This window comes from Myxocyprinus asiaticus, chromosome 46 (assembly GCF_019703515.2).
Source record: "Myxocyprinus asiaticus isolate MX2 ecotype Aquarium Trade chromosome 46, UBuf_Myxa_2, whole genome shotgun sequence".
Taxonomy (NCBI): Eukaryota; Metazoa; Chordata; class Actinopteri; order Cypriniformes; family Catostomidae; genus Myxocyprinus; species Myxocyprinus asiaticus.
In genome coordinates, this window is record NC_059389.1 from 30558778 (window position 1) to 30583129 (window position 24352).

A 24352-nucleotide genomic window follows, 5' to 3' on the forward strand; every position below is an offset into this window, starting at 1 on the left:
GGATTTTGTTTAGTCACAACATAATTCCCATAGTTCCATTTATGTTATTCCATAGTTTTGATGACTTTACTATTATTCTAAAATGTGAAAAAAAGATTATAATAAAGAATGAGTGTTTCAAAACTTTTGACCGGTAGTGTACATGTGAGTTGTAATTAATTCATTTATCATTTTATCAAATTAAGCAAGAGTTTTATTGTGTCTAAGTTTTAGGTCATTATTGTACCACATGTTTTTACTGACACAAATGCATTCTTAGAATGTATCACTAAAGGTATATTTCTGCCCAAACTTGTTGCATTTTTACATATTGTTTTCTCGTCATGTTTGTTCTAGCTGGATAAGGCCTGTGTTCCAGTGAGGCTCGACTCAACCTTGGGGAAAGATTTTCTGTCTAATGATGTCATTGTAGGAATTGTTTGGTGTTTTGCGAGTCATGTGACTTAGCCAGAGGAACTGCAGAAATGAGCACTCTCAATTTATTATTCACCTCTGACCCTTATCTGATGATGCATATGCATAAAGCAACTGAACACCATGTTTGGACATTTCTAGAATGATCTATACTGTTCACCTATCAGAACCCTGTAGTTGTTAGAGATGATGTCAATTAATTTGATTATGCCTATAATTACTGTTGTTTGGGTAATCTGAGTTAGTTTGAGGTTAGATCCTCAACTCATTTTCTATTTCTGTTGTTTGCCTTTGAAAATGTGGAGAACTTCTTCAGTAAACTCTCTCTATTGATTGAAACTTCAACTTTGACTCCTGGTCATTATTGTTCATACTGGTCTCTTTATTAGGTATAAACTAAAGTACTCCTTGCTGCAAATGGTAGCTAGCCAAACTGTTGTTTTATTATCCCACCCTCCACTAGTCGGTTCCTGCTTAAAGAGCTTAAAGGGGCTGGTGCGGAACCACTTTTTCTGCGGTGGAAGCACACAGAACGGTTTGAGAATTTGCACTGGCCCAGGAACCAGCCCCGGAACCATGTTTGTGGAAAAGGGCTACAAGACTAGCTGTTTTGTCCTCCTGGGAGCGCATAGCACTGCCTTTCTAGGGAGGGGACTGTTTCGCCGCTCTTAATGTGGCTGTGATGAGGAGGAGGGCGTGGCCGGGCCATGATGGTGCACGGCCAGTGCTGAATCAGTGGCAGAATTGTATGTGTGTCTGTTCGTTTATGTTTTATGTTGTTTTAAGTTCATTTATATCATTAAACCTTTATGTTGACTGTTGCCCGTCCTTATGCTGTTACAGTACCATTACTTGATTTTAAACACTTCTATTAACACTACAAGTTATGCATTTATATATGAATCAAAAGATACACTGTCAAATCGAGAGCATCTTATTGTACCATATGATTTCAGAATTTTTTACATCCCTAACACTCACGTGTGCAAGTATTTTATTACTTGATGGTTCCACCCAGAGCCGTAGCAAGGTAATCTGGGCCCCTTTCCTATTACAAAATACAGTTTAGAATTTGTTATGGGGCCCCCTGGACTTTTGGGCCCCTAGAATCATTACCACCTTTCACTCCACTAGCTACGGCCCTGGATACACCACTTGATATTGACATTCAAGTCATTAAATCTTTTTTTTTCTTTTTTTTAGCAAATGCTACAAATGTTTTTCAAAACATTTATGAAACCAACATGGACACAAAGATTACATTTCTATAAACTTGACACTTCGAACTAGGTTTTTAAAAGATCTCTCATTTTTTTCACTTTGGACAACCAATGACCTGTATATTTGTTTGTTAATTTGTGTATGTGTATTGTTTGTATGTGTATGTATGTTGACTGACTTTCTGCCACAGGTAAGCATCTTTGAGAGTGATGATCTCATGTTCTCGGTGTTCTCCCTGTACTGCACACACCACACAAATGATCCGCTCATCATGTTTACAGTAGAGTGAGCCCTCCTGTCCGTGCTGCTTACACTTAAGCCTCTCCACCGTCACCGTGTCTCGTTTCCCCTTCAGTTGATTGTCCTCACCGCCGACAGCTTCTGCTCGCTCTGCTCCAATTTCAGACCCCTGACTCTCTGTCAGCGGCTGAGGGTCTAACTCAGGGTCTGGGGGACAGTACGGCTGTAGCTGGTGACCAGTGCTTTGTGAATGTTTGTTTGCATGGCTGATACAGAAGGCGAAGCGACAGTGCGTGCAAACCTGAGCTGCTGGCTGAGGCTCATCCGGTTCACAAGCATCACACGTGCCATCCATCTCAGGCAGATCCTCCTCATTCAGACAGCTGTTCCAGCATCCCCCTGATGCATCCATGACAGAGTGAGAGAGGGTGGGGTACAGGCCACAAGGATGGTGGTTTTGAAAGAGCCTAAAAGTGGACATTAACATTAAGTCATTTATCAGACACTTTTTTCCAAAGTGACTTACAAATGAGAAACATAATCAATTTGTCATACAAACATCATAACTAAGAGAAAACTACTGCAAAAAGTGAATGCTTCAGTCAGCTATACAGTAAAACATCCTCAAAAATCACTGTTGTACCCTTGCTTAGCTTAACTTCTTTCTATGAGCAGCAAGTGAGAAAGATGGCTCACATTACCGGAAACATTCAGAAGTCTGTCAAGTCAGAAGACGAGAACAAGTGTAAAACTATAAAGCCAAAGCCTTATTTTCTATTTAAAAGAGATGTTGTTTGTAAGAGCCACAGCAATATTGCTGTCTTTTTGTAGTAACGCTTCAATGGGTGCCATACCATAGTCAGCAGACAAGGATTTGGAACATAAAATCTGGATAGATGGGTGTTTCTTCAACTTTTGCCACCTTTAACACTGTGAATTTCTAGAAAGTAAAATCCTGTTTTCTCACTAGTTTATGTAATTTGTCTAGTAACAATGTCCGCTTGTGTATGTACATGTGCCAAACAAGTTTTATGTATGTGTATGTACAAGTTTTATAAATTCCCACCACATGTCATTTCCAGCTTATCTCAAATTCTGTATTGTGTTTTAAAATGAAAATTGTGTTTAGAATACTGTGGAAAATAAATGTGGAAATTAAAATTTTAAGCGTTTTTTAAATAAAATCTCCTTTGTCTTGCGAAGGCTAATTTCATAGCTAACATTTTTTGTATCCTACATATACACAATAGAGCGCAAACTCTGGTTCAGGAAGTCAAAATCCCATTCATTGATTCCATAGACAAACTGATTTTCAATGATAGCTTATAAACCTTTAAAGACTGACCTACTGTGAGCTCCGAGGTTGTTCATCAGTGGTACAATGGCCTTTGTTGAAACCATCAATCTGCGTTATTTCAATCTCACTGTTTAAAAATCATGTTTAATAGCAACATTTTCCTGGTGAAAAACTGCACTCCCCATAATCCAGCAAAAAAAGATCCACCAATCAGAGAGACAATATATTTTAAGTTTACAGAAAAATATTCAGATATATACACATATATAGTATGTAGTTTGAGGGTGTAGGGAGACCGACTCGATCACAAACAATGTCCACCAAACAAGTTGAGCAATGACCAATTCCATGATGCACTGTGAATGACAAAATCGAGTCAGTCTTCCTACACCCTCAAACTACATATATATTTGTATATATCATTATATATTGCTGTAAACTTAAAATCTATTGTTTCTATACTTATAATAAAAAAAATAAAGTTGCATATATTTCCATCATTTTTTATTAGATTACATGATTTGCAATGCTTCATGGGATTGTAGTTCGTGCCCTTGTGAAAGATGGCATTGTAGGCTACACAGTCTTGTACCTTTGTCTTTTTTGTGTGATTTTCAAATACTTTTTTGCTTTAAATCAAAGTTTGTGATGTTGTGGTTCACCTCTGAGCTGGTTGGTTTGGTTCATGGTTTAGAACTCTTTTATGAAGGATTCTATGAAAAGCCTGTGGAAAAAATTAATGGGAAAAATACTTCCGGAACCAAGGTGGCTGAAAAGGTGAGCTGGCACAGCTTCACTCTATTAAATAATATTTTTTTTTTTTACACTTTTTGCATAATTTGGCACTGTTCATAATTTACCTTGAATTTTCTTTATTTTTTTCAAACATCACTTGTCTCATATTTCATTTCTAGCATGCTTTTGTCTTCACTAACACTTTTGTTGACTTGGTTAACAAGTACACTAACCTTTGATTTTTTTTATTTTATTTAAAAATGTATAGAAATAATTTTCACACCATAAATATTGAAATGGTTTGTATATTTCACTCTTTGTTTAGATTATCATAGTTTTAAACATGTAATAATTTTTATTTTTATAATGAAATTTTCATAGTTTAATATTGAAAGTCTGGAACAAGGCTAAAACTGTAGAATCTAGACATAAATGACATTTAAAAAGTACCAAAAATAAATGATGCATTGTAAGGCATGGTAATAGGTTTTGTTAGTTTTAATGTGACCTTTATTTAACAAAAAGAAAAAAAGTTGAAATGTATTCATTTTTAATAAAAACCAACACTTGTGACATGAAATAGAAGTTGAAAAAATACCCATAAATCAAGATTTTTAGTTAAAATTTAAGTGAATGCATTAGGCAAAATGTCTATTTTGGGTTTTGTGACTGGTCACCATTTTAAGTTTTGCACTATTTTAATCACCTTTTAAAAGTACAAAGTACAAATATTCCATGTAGTCTCTCAATTAATACTCTATCTGATGATAAAACTGAATGCATAATTACAAAGGAATTAGCAAAGTGCTGTTTAAAATAGTTTAGATGAAGTTTATGATGTGACATTCTGTGACATCTACTGTGACTTTTGCTGGACATTTCCAAACGTATTTATGTGTTGTAGGATTGAATCTTGACGAAGAAATTAATTTCTGTATTACAACCCTTATTTCTTTGTGAAAACTGTCCTCTTGCATTCTAAGACACAGTGAACTATCAACCTATTATTTGAGGTGTTTGTGTTCTGGGGCTCTGCAAATAGTAGCATCTTGAAAACAGTGGGGGTTAAAGGTGGTCTGCTGACAGGGGCGCAAAAATGGGGTATGCAACATACTGTATGAAATGCATATGGGGTGCCACACGAGGGAGGGCACCAAAATCATACTTTTTAAATCTCTTGAAAAAGCCTAAAATAACCAAAAGCACAAATTTAAACCACAATGAAAGGACAGATTTTTATTTACCTCTTAATGAATTGTATTTAAATTCATTAGCATTTTAAATGGGTTCAAATATGCATATTTTTTTATTTTATCAAGAGATGACTACATGGCTACCACTCACCCACTGTCTACAGACATTGCTCTGACTGTCCAGTGTTTCCCCTATATGCATTTTGCAGCAGCGCAGCACCGTTGAAATATGAGCGCCACTATTCATTTTCACAAGGTTCTTTAATATTCTTGACGCAATGTAACGCTTACCAGCCCCAGTCAGCTGTGCACTTTATACACTGTGAAAAAGACCCAACCACATACACACACGTACTCAGTGAGTGGCGTCACCGCATAACACACGTCAAACTCACTTGATTTCATGTTGCCCACGAGCTAATTTCTGAAACGTAGGATGGCGGGGGATTGGAACATCTCACTGACCAATCAGTTAGCGCTTTCCTCGTGAATATTAATGAGCCTTCCCCTGTCATCTTAACCATATGTTTTCTACCAGGTGTGGTAGTAAGTGTCTTTGCTTGCTGAGCTACCCAGGCCCTGCATTTTGCTCACTTTAAAAGCAGAATGAAACCACGCTACACGGACCATTTATTAACACAACTCAATAGATAGAGCACCACGAGCGCAGAGCAGGTGCGGTAATTCGCGGACTGGTTTCAACAGCACAGACTATTATAAATGCACTTGTGAAACAGTGAGATGCGCAGCGGGGATTGCAAAATCTGTTTGAATGCATTACAGAATTTTCTGTTGCTAAACTCTTATGTCTCAGTGATGAAACTAGTTTAAAACAAACAGCCCCCACATTCTAAACAGCACTGACAGAGAAAACAGGAGAAAACGTAAATTAGAAGGCTTTTCAATCCTCACATCACAATGCTCACAAACATTTACCATGGATTTACTGTAGTAACACTAACTGTATTAACTATGATAGGTCTGGCAGAAAAAGTTTCTAAATGTATTTAGGCTACTGTTTTTCATTACAAAAATGCCATAGTTCTTTATACAGAAACCATAGTAACTAACCACTGTAGTGAGGTTGGTTTTACCTATGGTTACCATGGTCATATTACAAATATCATTGTTAAAACTTTGGATATTATGGAGGAAATATGGTATATTTTCATAATTATTATGGACCAAGCTATCAGTTTTCCATCTGTATAAAATGTGTTCTCTCGTAATGCTCTCTGATTGTTAGGAAAATGACTGTAGTTTAATCAGTAAGAGCCTGATGAAAGGAATCTATAAAGGAGAACTTAGTCACGCTGTCAGAATATTTAAATGTACAAAAATTAGGTGTTCATTTATTTCACAGATGTTACTGTCATTAATATCATAATTTTCATCTGCATCCCAACCTCAAAATCAAAGCTTTACTGTCAAATGTGCATCTCAATGCACAAAATATGCAATATTATTGATAATTGCATGAGTGCTACCAAAGCAGGTGCTGGTGCCACATTTTCAACCGGCCTTTAAGGACACAAATAAACCCTGATGTGACAGACTAAAATACGGGCCTGGCTTTGCATGCTCATGGATGCATGCACAACAGCACTGCTGCTGAAAAAAATCCTAGGGGAAACACTGCTATCACATGACAAAAATGGTCAGAGGAGGAATGCGTTCTGGCTTAGAACAGAAAAAGGAAGATCAAAAATGAGATTGGTAAACTTCATTTATAATTTTATCACTATAAATCTTGAAGGAAGGCTTGAAGTCAACCGACATTTAACATTGCCTTGGGGTACAGATAGCTAGCTAACATTAATTTTCAGTTCATTTTTGAGTATTTTTTCTGTCACGGTTATGCAAAAAGTCACCGTATGTTTGGGAATGGCCATTCAATTGTTTTACATTTAGAGAGAAACGTAGGGAAAGCTTGTTAAAAAAAAAGTTGTTAACCTCTGCCAAGCTCAAACTATAATTGGGCTCTAAACATTACTAATGCTGCTGCGCTTTCCTACCTTAGCCTGTTGCTGTCTTGCTGCCAGACATGCCATGAGAAACCATTGGATGTAGTGTGAATAAATTACCTATTAAATAATAACTTATTAAATAACACCTGGATCAATTATTGACTAAATCCAAAATGTGAAATCGGGCAAAGAAATGTCTGATTGAGAGGCTTGCTTCAGAATCAATTATGTTGAACAACTAAGCCTCTTCTTTCTTTTCGGATGGAGAATAAATATTATTGATTTTCATTGATGTTGCATACCCCTTGACAAATGTGTAGTTACACCCCTGTATGCCGATTGGTCAGTTTAAATGTCTCTGGTCTGCTTGTGATCACAAGGACAAGGAAAGGATAAAACAGTATTGTGACTTATGCTCAGGGCTCTTTGCTCTTTTCCTCTTCCTCTCTTCTTCACCACCTGGCTCTTCTCTCTCTCTTTCTACCCTTTCTCCCTCTTTCTATCTTCCATTGTCTTTCACTCATACTGGTTTAATTTCTATATTTCTAATTTGTAACTATCATATCTAAATTTGTAACCATCTGATGTAACCTTGTAAGACTTTACTGTTATTAAACATTTCCTTTTCAATCCATGTCTAGTTTAATTCAACTGTGTAACTAATATTAAGATTAAACATTTGAGTGCTACATATTGCATTACAATAAGGTCATAATACGGTTCTAAACAATGCTCTTTACACATTACTAGCTATTCTAACTGTGCTTATTTCCATTGTGGGTATAAGTAGCAGAAGGTGGTAACAGACAAGAAATGCACAGTTTTATTTAATCTTGCTGTTAAAGGGATTTCCATTTTGCTGTTAAAGGGATAGTTCAGCCAAAAATTTAAATTTTCTCATCATTTACTCACCCTCATGCCATCCCAGATGTGTATGACTTTCTGTCTTCTGCAGAACACAAACAAAGATTTTTTGAAGATCATCTCAGCTCTGTAGGTCTATACAACGCAAGTGAATGGTGACCAGAACTTTGAATCTTCACATAAAGGCAGAATAAAGGTAACCCATAAGACTCCAGTGGTTGAATCCACATCTTCTGAATCGATATGATAGGTGTGGGTGAGAAACGCAATGATTTTGAAGTCCTTTTTTTTATATATATAAATCTCCACCTTTGACCAGCCCTGACCAGTAGGTGGCAATATGCACGAAGAATGCGAATTGCCAAAAAACAAAAGAAGAAGAATGTGAAAGTGAAAGTGGACATTTATGATGAAAAAAAAAAAATATTGACCTGTTTATATTATTATATAGCTTCTGAAGATATGGATTTAAACACTGGAGTCTTATGAATTACTTTTATGCTGAAGTTCTAGGGGTGTATCACAGAAAACTTCTTAAGTCTTAAGTTAAGATCTGATCAGTCAAGTTAGGAATTTCCCAAAATTCATATTACAGAAGCAAATCCTAACTAGAGATAAGATACGATTTTGTAAGATAAGAATCCTAAATCAAGTAAAGATAATGCACTTTTGTCCTAAATGAGATCCTAACTGAAATTGCCATGGTTACCAAACAGATAAGATTCTAAAGTTAGGATCTTTCTGTAATACGCCCCCTGATCACCATTCATGCATTGTATGGAACTACAGAGCTGAGATATTCTTCTAAAAATCTTCATTTGTGTTCTGCAGAAGAAAGAAAGTCATACACATCTGGGATGGCATGAGGATGAGTAAATAATGAGAAATCTTTAATTTTTGGGCGAACTATTCCTTTAAAATTTCTTTAGTCACCTCGGCATTCCTACAGCTTGAACCACTGTAGTTGAAAAACACACCTTAAAGTGTCAACTACAGTAGTGCCCGACTGATATATCGGTATCGGCGTATATGTTTACCGATATGTGCAGATATGAAAACTTTTCAGAAAATATAATGCAGAAAACAATGCTTTAGAATTGGTGTCATAATGTAGTTTGTCTAGCAGAGCGTGCTCCGACTCCATTGTTTACAGAGCTGATTCTGAACTGACGGTGGCTCTGCAGACAGGGCAGAGTTAAGCAGTGTCTTCTCGGTAAGTTGCTAACTAGTTTGTGAAATACATACTGGAAAGTTAATAAAAAATGAACCCATCATTTTCCCTTTTCAATATAACTAATATAATGTTAACCCTGTCCCTGACAACCATTTCACTCATGTTTATCACATCTGTTTGTTATGTTAGCCAGCTATAGTTTGTCAGTGCAGTCAGTAATGTAGCAGATTGAAAGGTAAACAACAGAGCATCTTTTTGCAGCTCAGCAGACAACGGTGCAGTGGTGGATTATGTCTGTTGAGTGTTGATTTCACGCTACGTTGTTAGTTGGTGAGACGCAATGCTGGAATGTAAATAAACAACATCCGTCTTTTACTCTCCGTGACAACAAGCTCATAGCTAACTAGCTAACTATGTAGCTACTTTCATTGCTTGTCAGCTGAGTGGAAGTTAATGTGTAAACATGGATTCACCAAACTGTTTTGTTCAGGATTTGCAGTTTGCTACCCCCTTCAACTGAACAATTCCAGTCATTGCATTTATAAAATGTAATATTTAAAAGTCTGGTTTTCCACCGTTGAAATTTTCCTCTGAACTTGTATAGCAGAATACGGTGTAACACCGCTGCCACTGTTTATCTCTTGTCTCGGCAGGTGTAAATGCTTCTTGTTTTACAACCTGCCCCTAATTGACTGGCAGTATTAAAATAGTCAGCATTTGACTGATACTAAACATATAGTACTGATGTTTATTTAGCTATTTATTGTATTTGTACTTATTCTTTATTTTAATGGTCAGCAATTGACTGATACTAAACATACAGTACTGATGTTTATTTAGCTATTTATTGTATTTTTATTTATTATTTTTTTAAATGGTCAGCATTTGACTGATACTAAACATACAGTACTGATGTTTATTTAGCTATTTATTGTATTTTGATTTATTCTTTATTTTAATGGTCAGCATTTGACTGATACTAAACATACTGTACTGATGTTTATTTAGCTATTTATTTTATTTGAATTTATTCTTTATTTTAATGGTCAGCATTTGACTGATACTAAACATACTGTACTGATGTTTATTTAGCTATTTATTTTATTTGAATTTATTCTTTATTTTAATGGTCAGCATTTGACTGATACTAAACATACAGTACCACCATTGTGTCCTTGAGCAAGGCACTTAACTCCAGGTTGCTCCGGGGGGATTGTCCCTGTAATAAGTGCACTGTAAGTCGCTTTGGATAAAAGCGTCTGCCAAATGCATAAATGTAAATGTAAATACAGTACTGATGTTTATTTAGCTATTTATTTTATTTGAATTTATTTTTTAAATGGTCAGCAACTGATTGATACTGAACATACAGTACTGATGTTTAAGCTATTTATTGTATTTTTATTTATTCTTTATTTTCTCAGTGTTCATTTCTAGAATTTGTTGACAATGTATAATAATAATAATGTCAAATATTCTTTGATAAAAATATTTGTTTAAGAAAGCAGCCTTCTGAGTACCTTTACATAGTCATATCGGTGCAAAATCGGTGAACAATCCACATAGAACAGGTCTGTTTTCATTCCAGCTCAAAAATTAACTATATCGGCCACCATATCGGTAATCAGTGAATTTTCCCCCTCTAAAATCGGTATCGGTCTCAAAAATCCCATATCGGTCAGGCTCTAAACTACAGTACCTAATAGAAGGCCCACTGGAAAATCTGTGCGGGCAAAACTCCACAGAAATGTCCACAGATTTTCACAGGATTTGAACACCAATCATTCGTAAAGTTGACTTATAAAATATTGATAGTTTGATAATGCTTAAAAAAGGCTTTCTCACTTGCAACAACATACCCGAAACGGCATGCTCTAACACTTTACCTTTTTCACTCACTCCTTCTATACCTTGAATGTATTATAGAAACTGTAGAAATATCTTATATATTTCTATCTATCGGCAATGTATGACATGAAAAAACATACCCAAATTTAGCAGTAAGCAGGGGTAATTCTATGGTTTCAGTTTTATTGGTTATCATATATTGATTGTCAGTTTAATTTTAATCTCGCAATCAGCTAAAGGCTTCTCATCTGCACTTTCGCACGAGTGTAACGGAACCAGCTGGCGATCATGATATACTCTTCTCTCTGGCACGCATGTGCAACAGCCGGGCTTCCCTCGATATTGCGGAGCGTGACCAATTTCAATTCTAGTGAGACTTTTCTAGTTTAAAGCATTACAGAGGAAGTCAAGTCGAACCTCTCAAACAGTAGGCAGCCCTGACATGCCAAACAGCAATGAAGAGGAAAAGAGCAACACTGTGTTATATGCAAAAAAAAATTTTCCATTATGCATCATCACCTTTACAAAATTGATTACAAAACGATTTTACATGAGTAAAAGTAACTGTTATATTTTGACAGTATATAGTTTCATATGAAATAATCTAAAGGTAGAATCTATTAGACCTCATTTTATATCAACAGTGGCAGTTGTAGTTAAAGTTTCAAGATGTGTTTCAGCTTGTACTTATTTTTTCATAAATACTATAATTTGTTATTATTAGTAGTATTATTTAAGACTAGCTACACTGACCTAACCATGGTAATGAGGAGTCTTTCCTCCTGTGTAATATGTATGTTCTGTTTGAATTATGTTTGAAATTAGGAAACAAACGGGATATAATGGGCTCATATAAGTAAATATGCTCTTCAATTTTTAAAAGGTGGAGCGAAAACTTCCTGTAGAAATGCGACCCAGGATACATTAAATACAGGTTAAGTTTTTACTATGGTGGGTCGCCACTTGTTTTCCAATGTAAAATCTGTGTCCTGAAGCAAAACCAGTTGAGAACCACTGTTAAAGGTACAGACAGGAGCAGTCTGGCTGCACTGTCGCGCACCGTCGCGCACCTACAGTATATGTTAATTATTAATAATCATAGGCAGTGTTGGGAGGGTTACTTTTGAAATGTATTCCACTACCGATTACAGAATACATGCTGTAAAATGTAATTTGTAACATATTCCGTTAGATTACTCAAGGTCAGTAACATATTCTAAATACTTTGGATTACTTCTTCAGCACTGGTAGATTTTTTGATTATTAAAACTCTGCCAGTACAGTATGACAAAATACACATGTTAAAAATACATTCTCTGAAAAACCTAAATATCTTATGCAGTGTTGTTTCTAAAACAAGATAAATCAAACTGATCTTGTTTTAAGGATTTTTAGATATTTTTACAGGAAAACAATACAAAAATTATTATCAAGAATACGATTTTTGCCCTAATATCAAAGGTCTTACTAGAAAAAAGAAATTATGATCTAATGTGAATTTTCTTGATAAAAAAATATGATCGTGTCTGGTAACATGTGCATGTAAAATGGCTAGAAATAGCATTTTAGCTTAGCGTGAAGCTGACAATTTACACAAGGTTTATTTCTATTTCTTCTGCTCCAAACTTACTTCAAACTTACTTCTCTGTCTGCTCGTATGAATGTAACACATCATAAGAAAGTGTTTCACCACTGTTCAAATACACCTTGGAATCGCATCATTTATATGTATACATGTTTTCCATCTGAAAGGACTAAATATTTTGTATTTTAAATACGTAATCCCATTACATGTATTCCGTCTTCCTCTACCTCAGCTCTCCACTGCGCTGCACTGCAGTTGTTAGCAAAATACTGGACCTGCATTTTAAAGCACCATCCCAGCCAATATTAGCTGATGGTACAGTACGCCATCATGGCTTGAATTCAGGTGTGTTTTGTGAAATGCGTGCTTCTGTTTCCCTTTTGAAAGTTCAGTGCCGCTGAGAGATGCTGTCTTCACCTCGCATCTTATATCTTTTTATTTACATCTATCTTTTTACAGTGCTGTGGTAGTTTGTTGTTTATTGTTTGTCATTGCACTTTAAACTACTCTGTTTTTGCCATGAAAATAATCCTTGGTGCTGACATCCTTGGTGGTATTACTTCCATCCATCCATCTAAATTCCTGTATATTTACCTAAATTATTTTACTCAAGTTTAGTTTCACTGGTAAAAATACTGTATCAGCTGGCAGGAGCCGGTGTCCTGAAAATATATGCTACCTATCAGGATGTGCTACCAACGCTATATTCGCACAGTTTTAGGGTTGGGGTTAGGGTTTGGGCAGTCTCACACCATATTACATTATCTGATAGTTATGCTGGTAGCACATCCTGATAGGTATTATCTGCCTTACAAGATGTGCTACCTAGGTTTTTAACACATTTCATGCTGTAGTAGTATATACCGACAGGTTCTCCTGTGCCTCCCGACATGTGCTACCCATGTTTTAACTTTACATATCACTGCTTTTACTGCTGGTAGCACATCCTGAGTATGTAGCACAGGTTGTCAGAACACCGGGCCTGATACTACTCATTCTATTTTTGCCATAGATACATATGGCAGAAGTAGTATGAGTAGTATGCCATTCCGAACTCAGCCAAAGTCTTTTTGGCAAGTCAGTCCACTTAGCGGACATCTTTGGAATGCTCTCAGGCAGGCTGGGCAGCTATTTTTCTAAGTAATAAGTAAACAAGCAGAATACGAGTGCAGCTCCTATCTACTAGAATGGGGAAATACCAAAATTTACAAAAACGGTTTGTCAAGATTATGATCAAAGAACATGTTTCAAATCAGCAGTGAAATCTGCAACACTGGTATCATAAATTGTGATTATTCACCTTAGATTACGCTAAACAATGCAATTTTCTGGCTTGTCTAGCTAATGCACATGCGCGTTCTCGAGTTGACTGAAAGGCAATGTCTTTATCGAAAATGCGAGACTTCCTTTTCCATATCCATTGATCGTTCCAGTTTCTCCCGTTTATTTTAATAGAAGTGGTCACTCTCTGATAAATAGTCTCTGGCTGAAGCCCTTAAATAGCAGTATCTATGGCACTATGTAGTCATTTAGCAGGTTTTAACTTTAATTCAAAGCAACTGGTAGTACACTTATTACAGGGACAATCCCCCTGGGGCAACCTGAGGAGCAGGGACATCGCTAGGCCTATTTTAAAATATTCATTAGCCCCCCCTAAATAAATCAATATATCAGTTAATATATTTTCTCTGTGATTTATTTTTTCTGTCAACCATTCCCACGCATCTTAAACTTCTTATCCAGCAGGCAGTAGGACCTGGGAGAGGCTGCTTCTGCACGCGCTTGTAGCTGTTAGCTAACAGTAAATGGACAGGCTCTGAAAGGATGGATTGAAGCAGATAGGCTATGATGTGGATTTGTGGTAAATTAGAACAGAGAGAGAGAGAGATAGATAGATAGAGAGAGAGAGAGAGAATTAACTACTATAGACTTTGGTCACAATCAAAGCTTTGTTAACCAAAGCTTAACTGTGCCTTTTAAATTCGACATAAGTTATGCGCCGATGATATCTAATTAACGTTGTATTTAATGTAGTTTTGCTATCTGCTAAATGAGACAAATCAGTCCTACCAGGATTTCGCAGCACTTTTTCCTAATTTCTGCAGCCCAAAATGACTGAATTTGCTGCAGCTTTTCTCAAATTTTGCGATGCAATTTGCGGTATTTTTTGGGTTGTTTTGCAGTGAAAACTCATGAATCATCATTATATACTTCTATAATTTTGTTAATTACACTTTAATTGTAGTGACACGTAAATATTTTAGTGCACAATGACTTTCTATGCACTTAGGAAGCAAAAAAAAAAAAAAACGCACACACACACACACACACACGCACAAAAACTGAATTACACTCAAAAATACATTTAGTTGAAACCTGTGGGTATTGGAAGACCCTTAATTATTTTTGGATTAAAATTTTCTGCCTCGGAGAATGCAAGAAAACTTATCTAAAGTTAAGATAGACGTAAAATAAATCTGTAAACTAAAAACACAAATGAGGATTCAATCATTAGGCCTGTTGCCATTATTACACTGACTGATATTTAAATCTGGTATATGACCATTTATGAACAAATACAATTAAAGTTCATATATTTGAGCATTTATATACAAATTTAAATTCCACAAATGTTTTGACATTTTTATGAAAATAGCAATTTTTTAATATTCAATTTGCATATATGTATATACACCGATCAGCCACAACATTAAATGCACCTGCCTAATATTGTGTAGGTCCCCCTCGTGCCGCCAAAACAGCACCAACCCGCATCTCAGAATAGCATTCTGAGATTATATTCTTCTCACCACAATTGTTCAGAGCGGTTATCTGAGTTACTGTAGACTTTGTCAGTTCAAACCAGTCTGGCCATTCTCTGTTGACCTCTCTCATCAACAAGACATTACTGTCCACAGAACTGCCGCTCACTGGATGTTTTTTGTTTTTGGCACCATTCTGAGTAAATTCTAGAGACTCTTGTGTGTGAAAATTCAAGGAGATCAGCAGTTACAGAAATACTCAAACTAGCCCATCTGGCACCAACAATCATGCCACGGTCCAAATCACTGAGATCACATTTTTTCCCCATTCTGATGGTTGAGGTGAACTTTAATCACATTTTATTACAAAACTAATGGGGATTTTAAGTGAATGTAATCCCTTACATTCTAAGTATAAACCCGGTTTTTGTGTCTCATTCGCAGCACTCAGGGTGAAGGATAATCACTAGCTGTGATGTATGTGTACTGTCTGCGGTCCTGCGAAAGTTTAGACAAGGATTTTGATAGTGAACACGTAACGTGGAGGAGACGAGGCGGAGACGCTTACACTGTTACTATGGAGATGATAAAATGGTAGCTGTGCATTTGGACATGTTGCAACTGCTTCAGGCTTTTCAAACATGTATTTTTCCGCTGTCAAACATGAAGGAAAGTGATGGGAATCCCTCAGATTTACGTTTTTTTGCAGAAAATTTGCTGAAATTATAAAAAAATGGCAAGCTGCCACAAACAATGCAAAGATTGGTTGAATTTGCAAGAATTCTTGCGATCGCAAGAACGCAAAATCCTGGAGGGACTGACAAATGATGTAACATCATGCACATACTCAATTGCTTTCATTCAGTAGGCCACTGCAAAACAATTATCAGTAGGCCATGTGTAGAAAAGTTTACATAGTGTTGATCACAATGTCATTGTATTATACTCAATTTTTCAACTGTAGGCTAGCTAACGACTAACAGATGGATATATGGAAATTCTTCAGGAGAGGCAGTACCAGTGCTCTGAGAGGGGTAGCAGGCCTAAAGTGTGTTGCACAGACCTATGATGGTGCAGCTGTCATGAGTGGGTCCAAAGGAGGTGTGCAAGCACATTTCAGAGTGCTGCATCCAGAGGCAATTTATGTACATTGCTATGCTCATGAGCTTAATTTGGCATTGTCATACTTGCAGGGCTATACCGGAGGCTGCTGAATTTTTCAGTTTCTTAGAGAATGTGTATTCGTTTTTCAGTACATCCCTAGTTAACCACCACAAGTTCAAAGAAGCTCAGTCCAAACTTGGAAGGAATAGCATTAGCTGAACTTGTACAGCTCTCAAACACTCGCTTGGCATACCAGCTGCAGTCCATAAATGCAGTCCTGGACACTTTAACTGCTATTTTTGATTGTCTATCTGCCATTGGATCCCCCATGGCTGTTGGTCTGAGAGCAAAGCCTCATAAGTTCCCCACTGTGTATGTGCTACTGATGTTTCAGTCCCTTCTTTCTATAACTGAGGGACTACACAAGTTCCTCCAGAAAGAGACTGTAGACCTGGCAGAAGCTTGTTTCAGCAAACAAGCTGTAGGTAACACACTGATGGGCAAATGCACAGATGCATTTGCCACAGAACTTTATGACAGAACCAAAGTACTCTGTGAAATTCATTATATTCCAGAGGCAGATGCAGCAAGAAAGCGCAAACAAAGGAAAATGGGAGATTTTGTGGTGGAGACCTTCTTGGGTTTAGGCACAGAACTGTCATGTTCCCAAACAATGAAAACAGAGTTGTTGCTCCCCTGCTTGGACAGGATGGTCTGTGAGCTTGACCAGCGATTCTCAACTGTAGATGCAGATCTGCTCAAAGGCATACAGGCATGCAGCCCCAACTCAAAAAACTTCCTAGATACATCATTCTTAACAGAATTTGCCAAGCACTATGGTATTGATGTTAAAACAGAAGAGATGTTGGTGGCCAGAAACATTCTTTCTCAGAAAAGAGAGTCGGGATGTCCTCCTAAAGATATGCTTGCTGTGCATAACCTCCTGGATGATGATATGTTTCCTCCTCTGAAGGAAATCATTCAGGTTGTCCTCACAATTCCAGTGAGCAGCTGCTCCAGTGAAAGGTTCTTTAATGCACTGCGCCAGCTGCACTCCTGGTTGTGCAAGGGTCAGAAAAGGCTTGCAAGTCTTGCAGCCATGTCCATTGAGGGTGAAGTGCTTGGGCCACTAAGCCACAATAGTGTCATTGACCGTTTTGCCACCTTTAAAAATAGGAGGTACACTTTGATGCGTCCACCCACAAAATAAGCATCAAAAGAGAGAAGCAGGAGGAGCAGTTCTATAATATAGGCTGCAATAATTGTTTGAGATCTTTCTTTTTCATCAGATTTTATTCCTAATTATTTTTCAGTTTTTTAATTTTATTTAGCTCATTAGTTGAATTTAGTTTTGCCCCATTGTGGATGATACTGTTTAAGATGTTCCATGTGTCTGAATTATTGGGTTAATTTTGAGCAAAAATTAACAAAAGGGTGAAACTTAAAGTTTTTTTTCTCATGGTATAATATGACCTGCATGTCTTCTCATTTCTCTCTCTGTCTCTCTCTCTCTCAAAATAAAATCCAAAAAGTATTTTGGCTACATAGTACAGCCATTTTTGTGACTTTTGTTGGTGTTGGATGGATGGGGACAGAGTGCAGGGCTCGACATTAAGCATTGTCATGTGCTTGTCCTTCTGACAAGTAAATTGATCATTCACTTGTCTGAGTAAAAAAAGTTACTTGTCTGGAAACAAAAAAGGAAAAAAAAGACAAAAGCCTCCATCATCATCATTTACACCTAATAGGGATTAAGAACACAGTGCAGAAAGACAGTAAATCATTACTCACCCTCAAACCTGTATGAATTTCTCTCTTCTGAGGAACACAAAATTAGATTTTTGACAGAATGTTAGTTCACAGTCACTGTTCACTGTCACTGCATCTTTTCTTTACTCTCCCATAAAATAAAAGTGGATTGAGACTGAAACTCACATTCTCCCTAACATCTTTTGAGTTCCACGGAAGATAGAAAGTCAGACGGGTTTGGAACAACATGAAGGCGAGTAATAATGACAGAATTTTTGTTACACTTTACAATAAGGTTCATTAACATTAGATAATGCATTAGATATCATAAACTAACAATGAACAATATTTTACAGCATTTATCAATCTTAGTTAATGTTAGTTACTAAAAAATACAACTGTTCATTGTTAGTTCACAATGCATGAACTAATGTTAACATACAACTTTTTATTTTAATGTATGAAAATGTATTCATATACTGTATGTTGGAATTAACATTAACCAAGATTAATAAATTATATAAAAGTGTTTATTGTTAACTGATGTAGTTAACTGACGTTAACAAATGGAACATTTTTGCAAAGTGTTACCCAATTTTCATTTTTGGGTAAATCATCTCTTTGAGAGTACAACTCAGTTCTCACCAGTTGCATTAAAAACGGTTGTTTAATATTGACAAAATGCTTTGAAAATGTTAACAGATAAAATCCTGAGAGAACCTTGCTGCTAAATCAGTTATGTTGAATATTCAAAACAGACACACATATTAAAGATTGATGTTTTAATTGTGTGTAATTTATTAATGTTACAGTGTTAATATTATTATTATGTACATTGTTATATACTTATTAAAATTGTCTGATTCACATGGCAGAGAAAATACCTCGGATACATACATTAGAGGGAGTTCTAGAAAGATGAGAGATGTAACGGGTGCATAAGTCTGTTTTAAGCATTTCTCTTCACTCTACAGACGGTATTATTACACACATTGCTTTTGCTATTTCTGACTTTCTTGCTGTTTTATGAGGGAGCGCCACGATATGATGAAACAAAATTCGATTTCTCCAATGTTGCGCACTTGCCATGAAGACATCTTTGTTGATTATAAACAGGAGCAATAGTTTTATCACATCACTCGCTTAGAGACGTGGTACAACACCATTCGCATGTCCAATTAACAGGTTTATACCCGTTTATATATGTAAAATCTAAAGTTCAGTAGATACGCTTTCCCATTGCGCGCGCTTACAAGCTGCTGAAAGCTGCACGAGTGAAGGTGAGAGGGAAAGAGGGCAACACGATAGAGGGAATTCCCCGCATTTTGAAAGTGAAACATGCGGGAATGATTAAACTTGTGCTCAATCCCTGCAATCCCGTGCAATTGAGCCAACATTATTTACTGAGATTTTAATCAGGCTACTTGTCTGGTCGGGCAAGTAAAATTCTCTTTAACTTACCCGTTCAAAATTTCCACTTGTCCAGGACAAGCGTTAATGTCGAGTCCTGCAGTGGACTTTAATTTCTTTATTTGGATAGAATTTAAGTAAGTCATATTAGATCAGTGTCTTACACAAACTATGAGACAGGTATACTTTTAGCCAACCTTGACCAAAAATAACCTTATTTTACACCCATTGTTAGTCTAAAAATACATGATGAAAAGACGTTTTGGGGGCTTTAAAAAAGAAAAATCCTGGTGGAGTATGCCCAGATCCCCCTAAAAGAGGCTTAGCCCCCCTTTCCATGAATCTCTAGTGACGTCAGGATACAGTATGTGCGTTCACAAGAGCACTGTGGTAAATATCCCAGATATTTAACCACTATTCTACACCACCCCAAATGTTGTGCTTACGTTAGAGACCAAAGCTACATGTGGAAACATAAAAATTCCTTGTCCCCATGTCCAGCCTCAAAAGGGTTATGATAATGTCCGCCCAATCTCAGCATGAAAGCAAACATAACATTTGTTTGATGTGCGTTTATTGTTCTGTGTCCGTCAGTCCTACCTTTCTGAAGTGGAAACTTTGTTTCCTTGATGTTTCTTTGCGTCTCTTCTAATCCGCCGTGTGTTATTTTAATTCCTTGCTATCTCACGGCTTGTTGTCACTGAGCTGTACAACAGAACATTAGAAACACAAATGTTGCTGCTCTTTTCTGTCTCCGCACATTAATTGCTAGCTCCTTGTAGCTCTACTTCCTTGTTTTGCTTTAGCACAGCAAGGGTTTATTTTTTCATTACTTCCTGTTTCTCTATCTTAAAGGGACAGTGCGCCCAAAAATGAAAATTCTGTCAAAACAAAAGGTAATCATACACGTATGGAACAACATGAGTGCGAATGAAAGGGGACATCATTTGTATTTTTGGGTGAACTATTATTTTAAAGGAATATTCCGGGTTCAGTACAAGTTAAGCTCAATCGCAGCATTTGTGCCATATTGATTACCAAGAATACATTTTGAAGAAAAGAAAAACTTTTCTTCTTCTTCTTCTTCTTCTTCTTCTTCTTCTTCTTCTTCAAAAATAAATAAATAAATAAAAATCCCGGGTTCCAGTGAGGCACTTACAAAGGAAGTGACTGAGGCTAATTTGTAAACGTTAAAATACTCACTGTTTAAAAAATATTGACACAAGACAAACAATATGTGTTAACATGATTTTACAGTGATAAAACTGCTTACTAACCTTTTCTGTGTAAAGTTATATCCAATTTTACAACTTCATTACCATGACAATTGTAGGGCTTTACTGGTTGTTTAGATCAGTGTTACTATCAGAAATAATTAATAATTATTTCTGTAGTTATTAATTAATATTTAAATTAATCAATTGAATCTAACTCATTAAAACCTCATATGGGGCTCCAGTAAATGTAGTGCGCTAGGTTTAGGAGCAAGTTTGGTTATTAGCAATAATTAATAATTATCAAAGATAATTATTAATTATTAAAATCAATAGAACATTGATGAGAATCAATGTTAGCTTTTTTTAATCCTTTAAATCAACAGTTATCAAAGATAATTATTAATTATTAAAATCAGTAGAACATTGATGAGAATCAATGTTAGCTTTTTTAATCCTTTAAAATCAACAATTATCAAAGATAATCATTAACATCAATGAAACATTAATTAAAATTAACACTAGCTTATTGATCATTCAAATTCAACAACCATCAAAGATAATTATCAATTATCAAAAATCAATAGAATATTAATAAGGATTAATATTGACGGGGAACCACCCTGGAATCAGGGACTAATAACCAGATAGTATAACAGTCTCAATATTAGATTGTTTTCTTAGGAAAATTGACATCCGAAGAATATCGATTTTCGGGGAAAAAACAATGAATGAAGGTTTGAATCCAAGCACTGACATTCCATCAGTATGACACAGGTGTATGCAAAACAAACCAAAACACTTCTCTTTGTAATATAAACAAAGTTTATTTATGCAGTAATATCAATTAATAATTAATACAATGCAGTCAATAAACTTCCGACTTACAACTACAAACTAAACAGTGATATGATTAGATATGGAAATAAAATAATCCTATAACACATAAGGTGTGTGTGTGTGGGTGTGTGGTTAGTACGAGAGAGAGAGAGAGAGAGAGAGAATTAATTAAGTGACAGCCCTAAAGCCGATTTCGTGATAGTGGGAAAGAAAGCAGCTGTCAGTTTATCACTCAGAGACGCGGTGGACGGCTCGTAAAAGTCCCACGTTATTTGACTCTTTAATGGATGAACTCAGTTTGCCGGTCTCACCCGCAATGGCGAAATTGCACAACAATCCAATTTGGTTGGACCACAATACAGCAAATCAAATTTGTGATAATTAATACCCTGAGTATTAATAATGAGCAGACATGGCGGTCCGTAAACTGTACAAGCAAAAACCTTGAAACACAAGAATAACACTCTATAATATTCTATCTCTGCCCAGACGTAAACCTCTTACTTGAATCGCATGAGGATGCAGAATGTGTTTTCCTCCGTCCTTTAAGGCTCGGGTGATGACGGGAGGCCGTTTCCTCGCTCTGTTGGCGGGTACGGCTGTTGATTCTCAGTGGGCTGGCGGAGAACTCAGAAATGTCGACTTGATTGAAGATGGAAGAGAAATCTTTAATCTCTTCACTTCTGCAGGCAAACGGATGAAGATGCGGATTGCTCGGCGGTCTCCTTCGGATCCGTTAGAGTGTTCGGTTGAACACAGAGTAATCTCAACTCGTCCAGCGAGATGGAGATTGTATGGCCACAGTTTCAAGTCGGACGTTACTTCCTTGTGCCACGAGGTTGCACCTGAGAGCAGTGATAAACTACGTCTATATTTGGTGAACAAAGTAGCTGGAAGCAAATCCCGAAAGCATTTCAGAGGTATTTCAACTCCTGATGATGTCATGGTTTGAGGTGCGTTCTGTTGCGTGCCTCATCCAATAGGAGTTGAGAGTTCGATCCTTTAGTGAGCAAGGCTTCATGGGATTTGTAGTCTGTTTTGGACTCCCTTTGTTTGATTTTGGCATGATTTTTTTCAGTATAATTTACGACTTGGAATGTGGGGGCTTGAGTTAGGTTTTTACGACTGTGTTAGGCCTGCCTTTGTCTTCTATCTGAATACATGAGGCCCAACACAATGTAATGTCAACAAACCCTTAAACCCTAAAACAACTTTAAAAATGACGATTTAAACAAATTTAAACAGCTCAAGTAATACACAAGTTATATCTGAAGAATTCATAAAAATACTTTTATAAAATTATAAGCATCACATTTCTGCCTTTAATCCCTCCAGAAATGGGCCCCATTCACTTCCAGTGCCTTCTAACCTTGATATTTGCTTTTTTCTTTTCTTTTTCTTTCTTTTTTTTTTTAAAAGGAGAGACAAGTCAAAATAAATGTTTGTGGTAATCATTATTATGCCATAAATGCTGTCAATTGAGCTTAACTTGTATTGAACCCAGAATATTCCTTTAAAGGATTAGTTGACCCAAAAATGAAAATTCTCTCATGATTTACTCACTGTTAAGCCATCCCAGATGCGTATGTCTTTCCTTCTTTAGCAGAACCGAAATAAAGATTTTTATAAGCACATTTCAGCTCTGTATGTCCAAGTGAATGGGTGCTATCAGGCTGCTGGCTGTTTGACAGTCTAAAAGGCATATTTAGGCAGCATAAAAGTAATCCACACGACTCCAGTCGATCAATTAATGTCTTCTGAACAAAATCGATATGTTTGTGTAAGAAACAAATTGATAATTTGCTGACTCTACACACAAGCACAAGTTCCCAGGTATGTGGTTAACAAATCTTATTGTATATTATTTTATTGTGGATTAGTATTAAGTTTAATACTGCAAATTGTCTTTGCTGCATGCTTAAAGTGATTCTCCGAAATATGGTGCGGGGATGGGTATAGACAACAATTTGATAAGAATGATCTTGTCTGTTTATTTGCAATATTCTCACATTCTCCCTTGAATTTCTATAGCCAGGAATACACACTTACTTTTAATTAAACTGAATATTACCCTCACACTTTTTCCATATGATTTGTTTAGCGTTTCCATGACGACCAAGTCACTCAGTAACCAGCCCAGAAGCATACGCCTCCATTCATTCTTAAACACCAAGTAGGATAAATTGTTATGTGGTATGAAAATGGGGCTTTACATTTTTTTATATTATTTTTTACTTAATAACTATGCATGAGTTCACTTAAGACGGTCCGTGTAACGCTTTACAATTAATTTTTCATACCATACTAATCCAAATGCAAAAACAGAAAAACTTTTTTTTTTTTTTTTTTTTTTTTTTTGGTTACTTCAACGATGGATAATTGATCATTTCTTTAATTTTATTCAGTTTTACTTTTTCTAAATTGTGACTTTAGAAATTATTTTTGGAATAATTGACTCATCGCCAGTTTTCTATTTTTGTATTTTTTGTCAAGTCATTTTTATTTGTATTGCGCCTTTCACAACATGCAGCGTGTCAAAGCAGCTTTACAGAAAATCATGCTTTAACAGAAAATGAAAACTGTAATATCTGTAAAGTCTTAGAGTCATCATTGTGTAGTTTGATGAAATGAGATTATGAAGTGTGTATAAAAATAATTAAATAATAATTGTATTTAGAACCCCAGTGAACAAGCCGAAGACGACTGTGGCAAAGAACACAAAACTTCATAAGATG

General features: G+C 36.2%; 1 protein-coding gene across 1 annotated transcript in view; it reads right to left on the bottom strand.

The window, feature by feature from the left end:
* Window positions 1–20360, bottom strand: part of LOC127435778 (tripartite motif-containing protein 44-like) — a 40933-nt gene extending 20573 nt beyond the window's left edge. The window contains exons 1-2 of the mRNA XM_051689475.1: window positions 20164–20360; window positions 1814–2342 (exon numbers count right to left, since the gene is read on the bottom strand). Coding sequence (XP_051545435.1) covers window positions 1814–2287 — 474 coding nt within the window. The 5' untranslated portion in view covers window positions 2288–2342; window positions 20164–20360. The remainder of the gene's footprint in view (window positions 1–1813; window positions 2343–20163) is intronic.
* Window positions 20361–24352: the final 3992 nt, after the last annotated feature.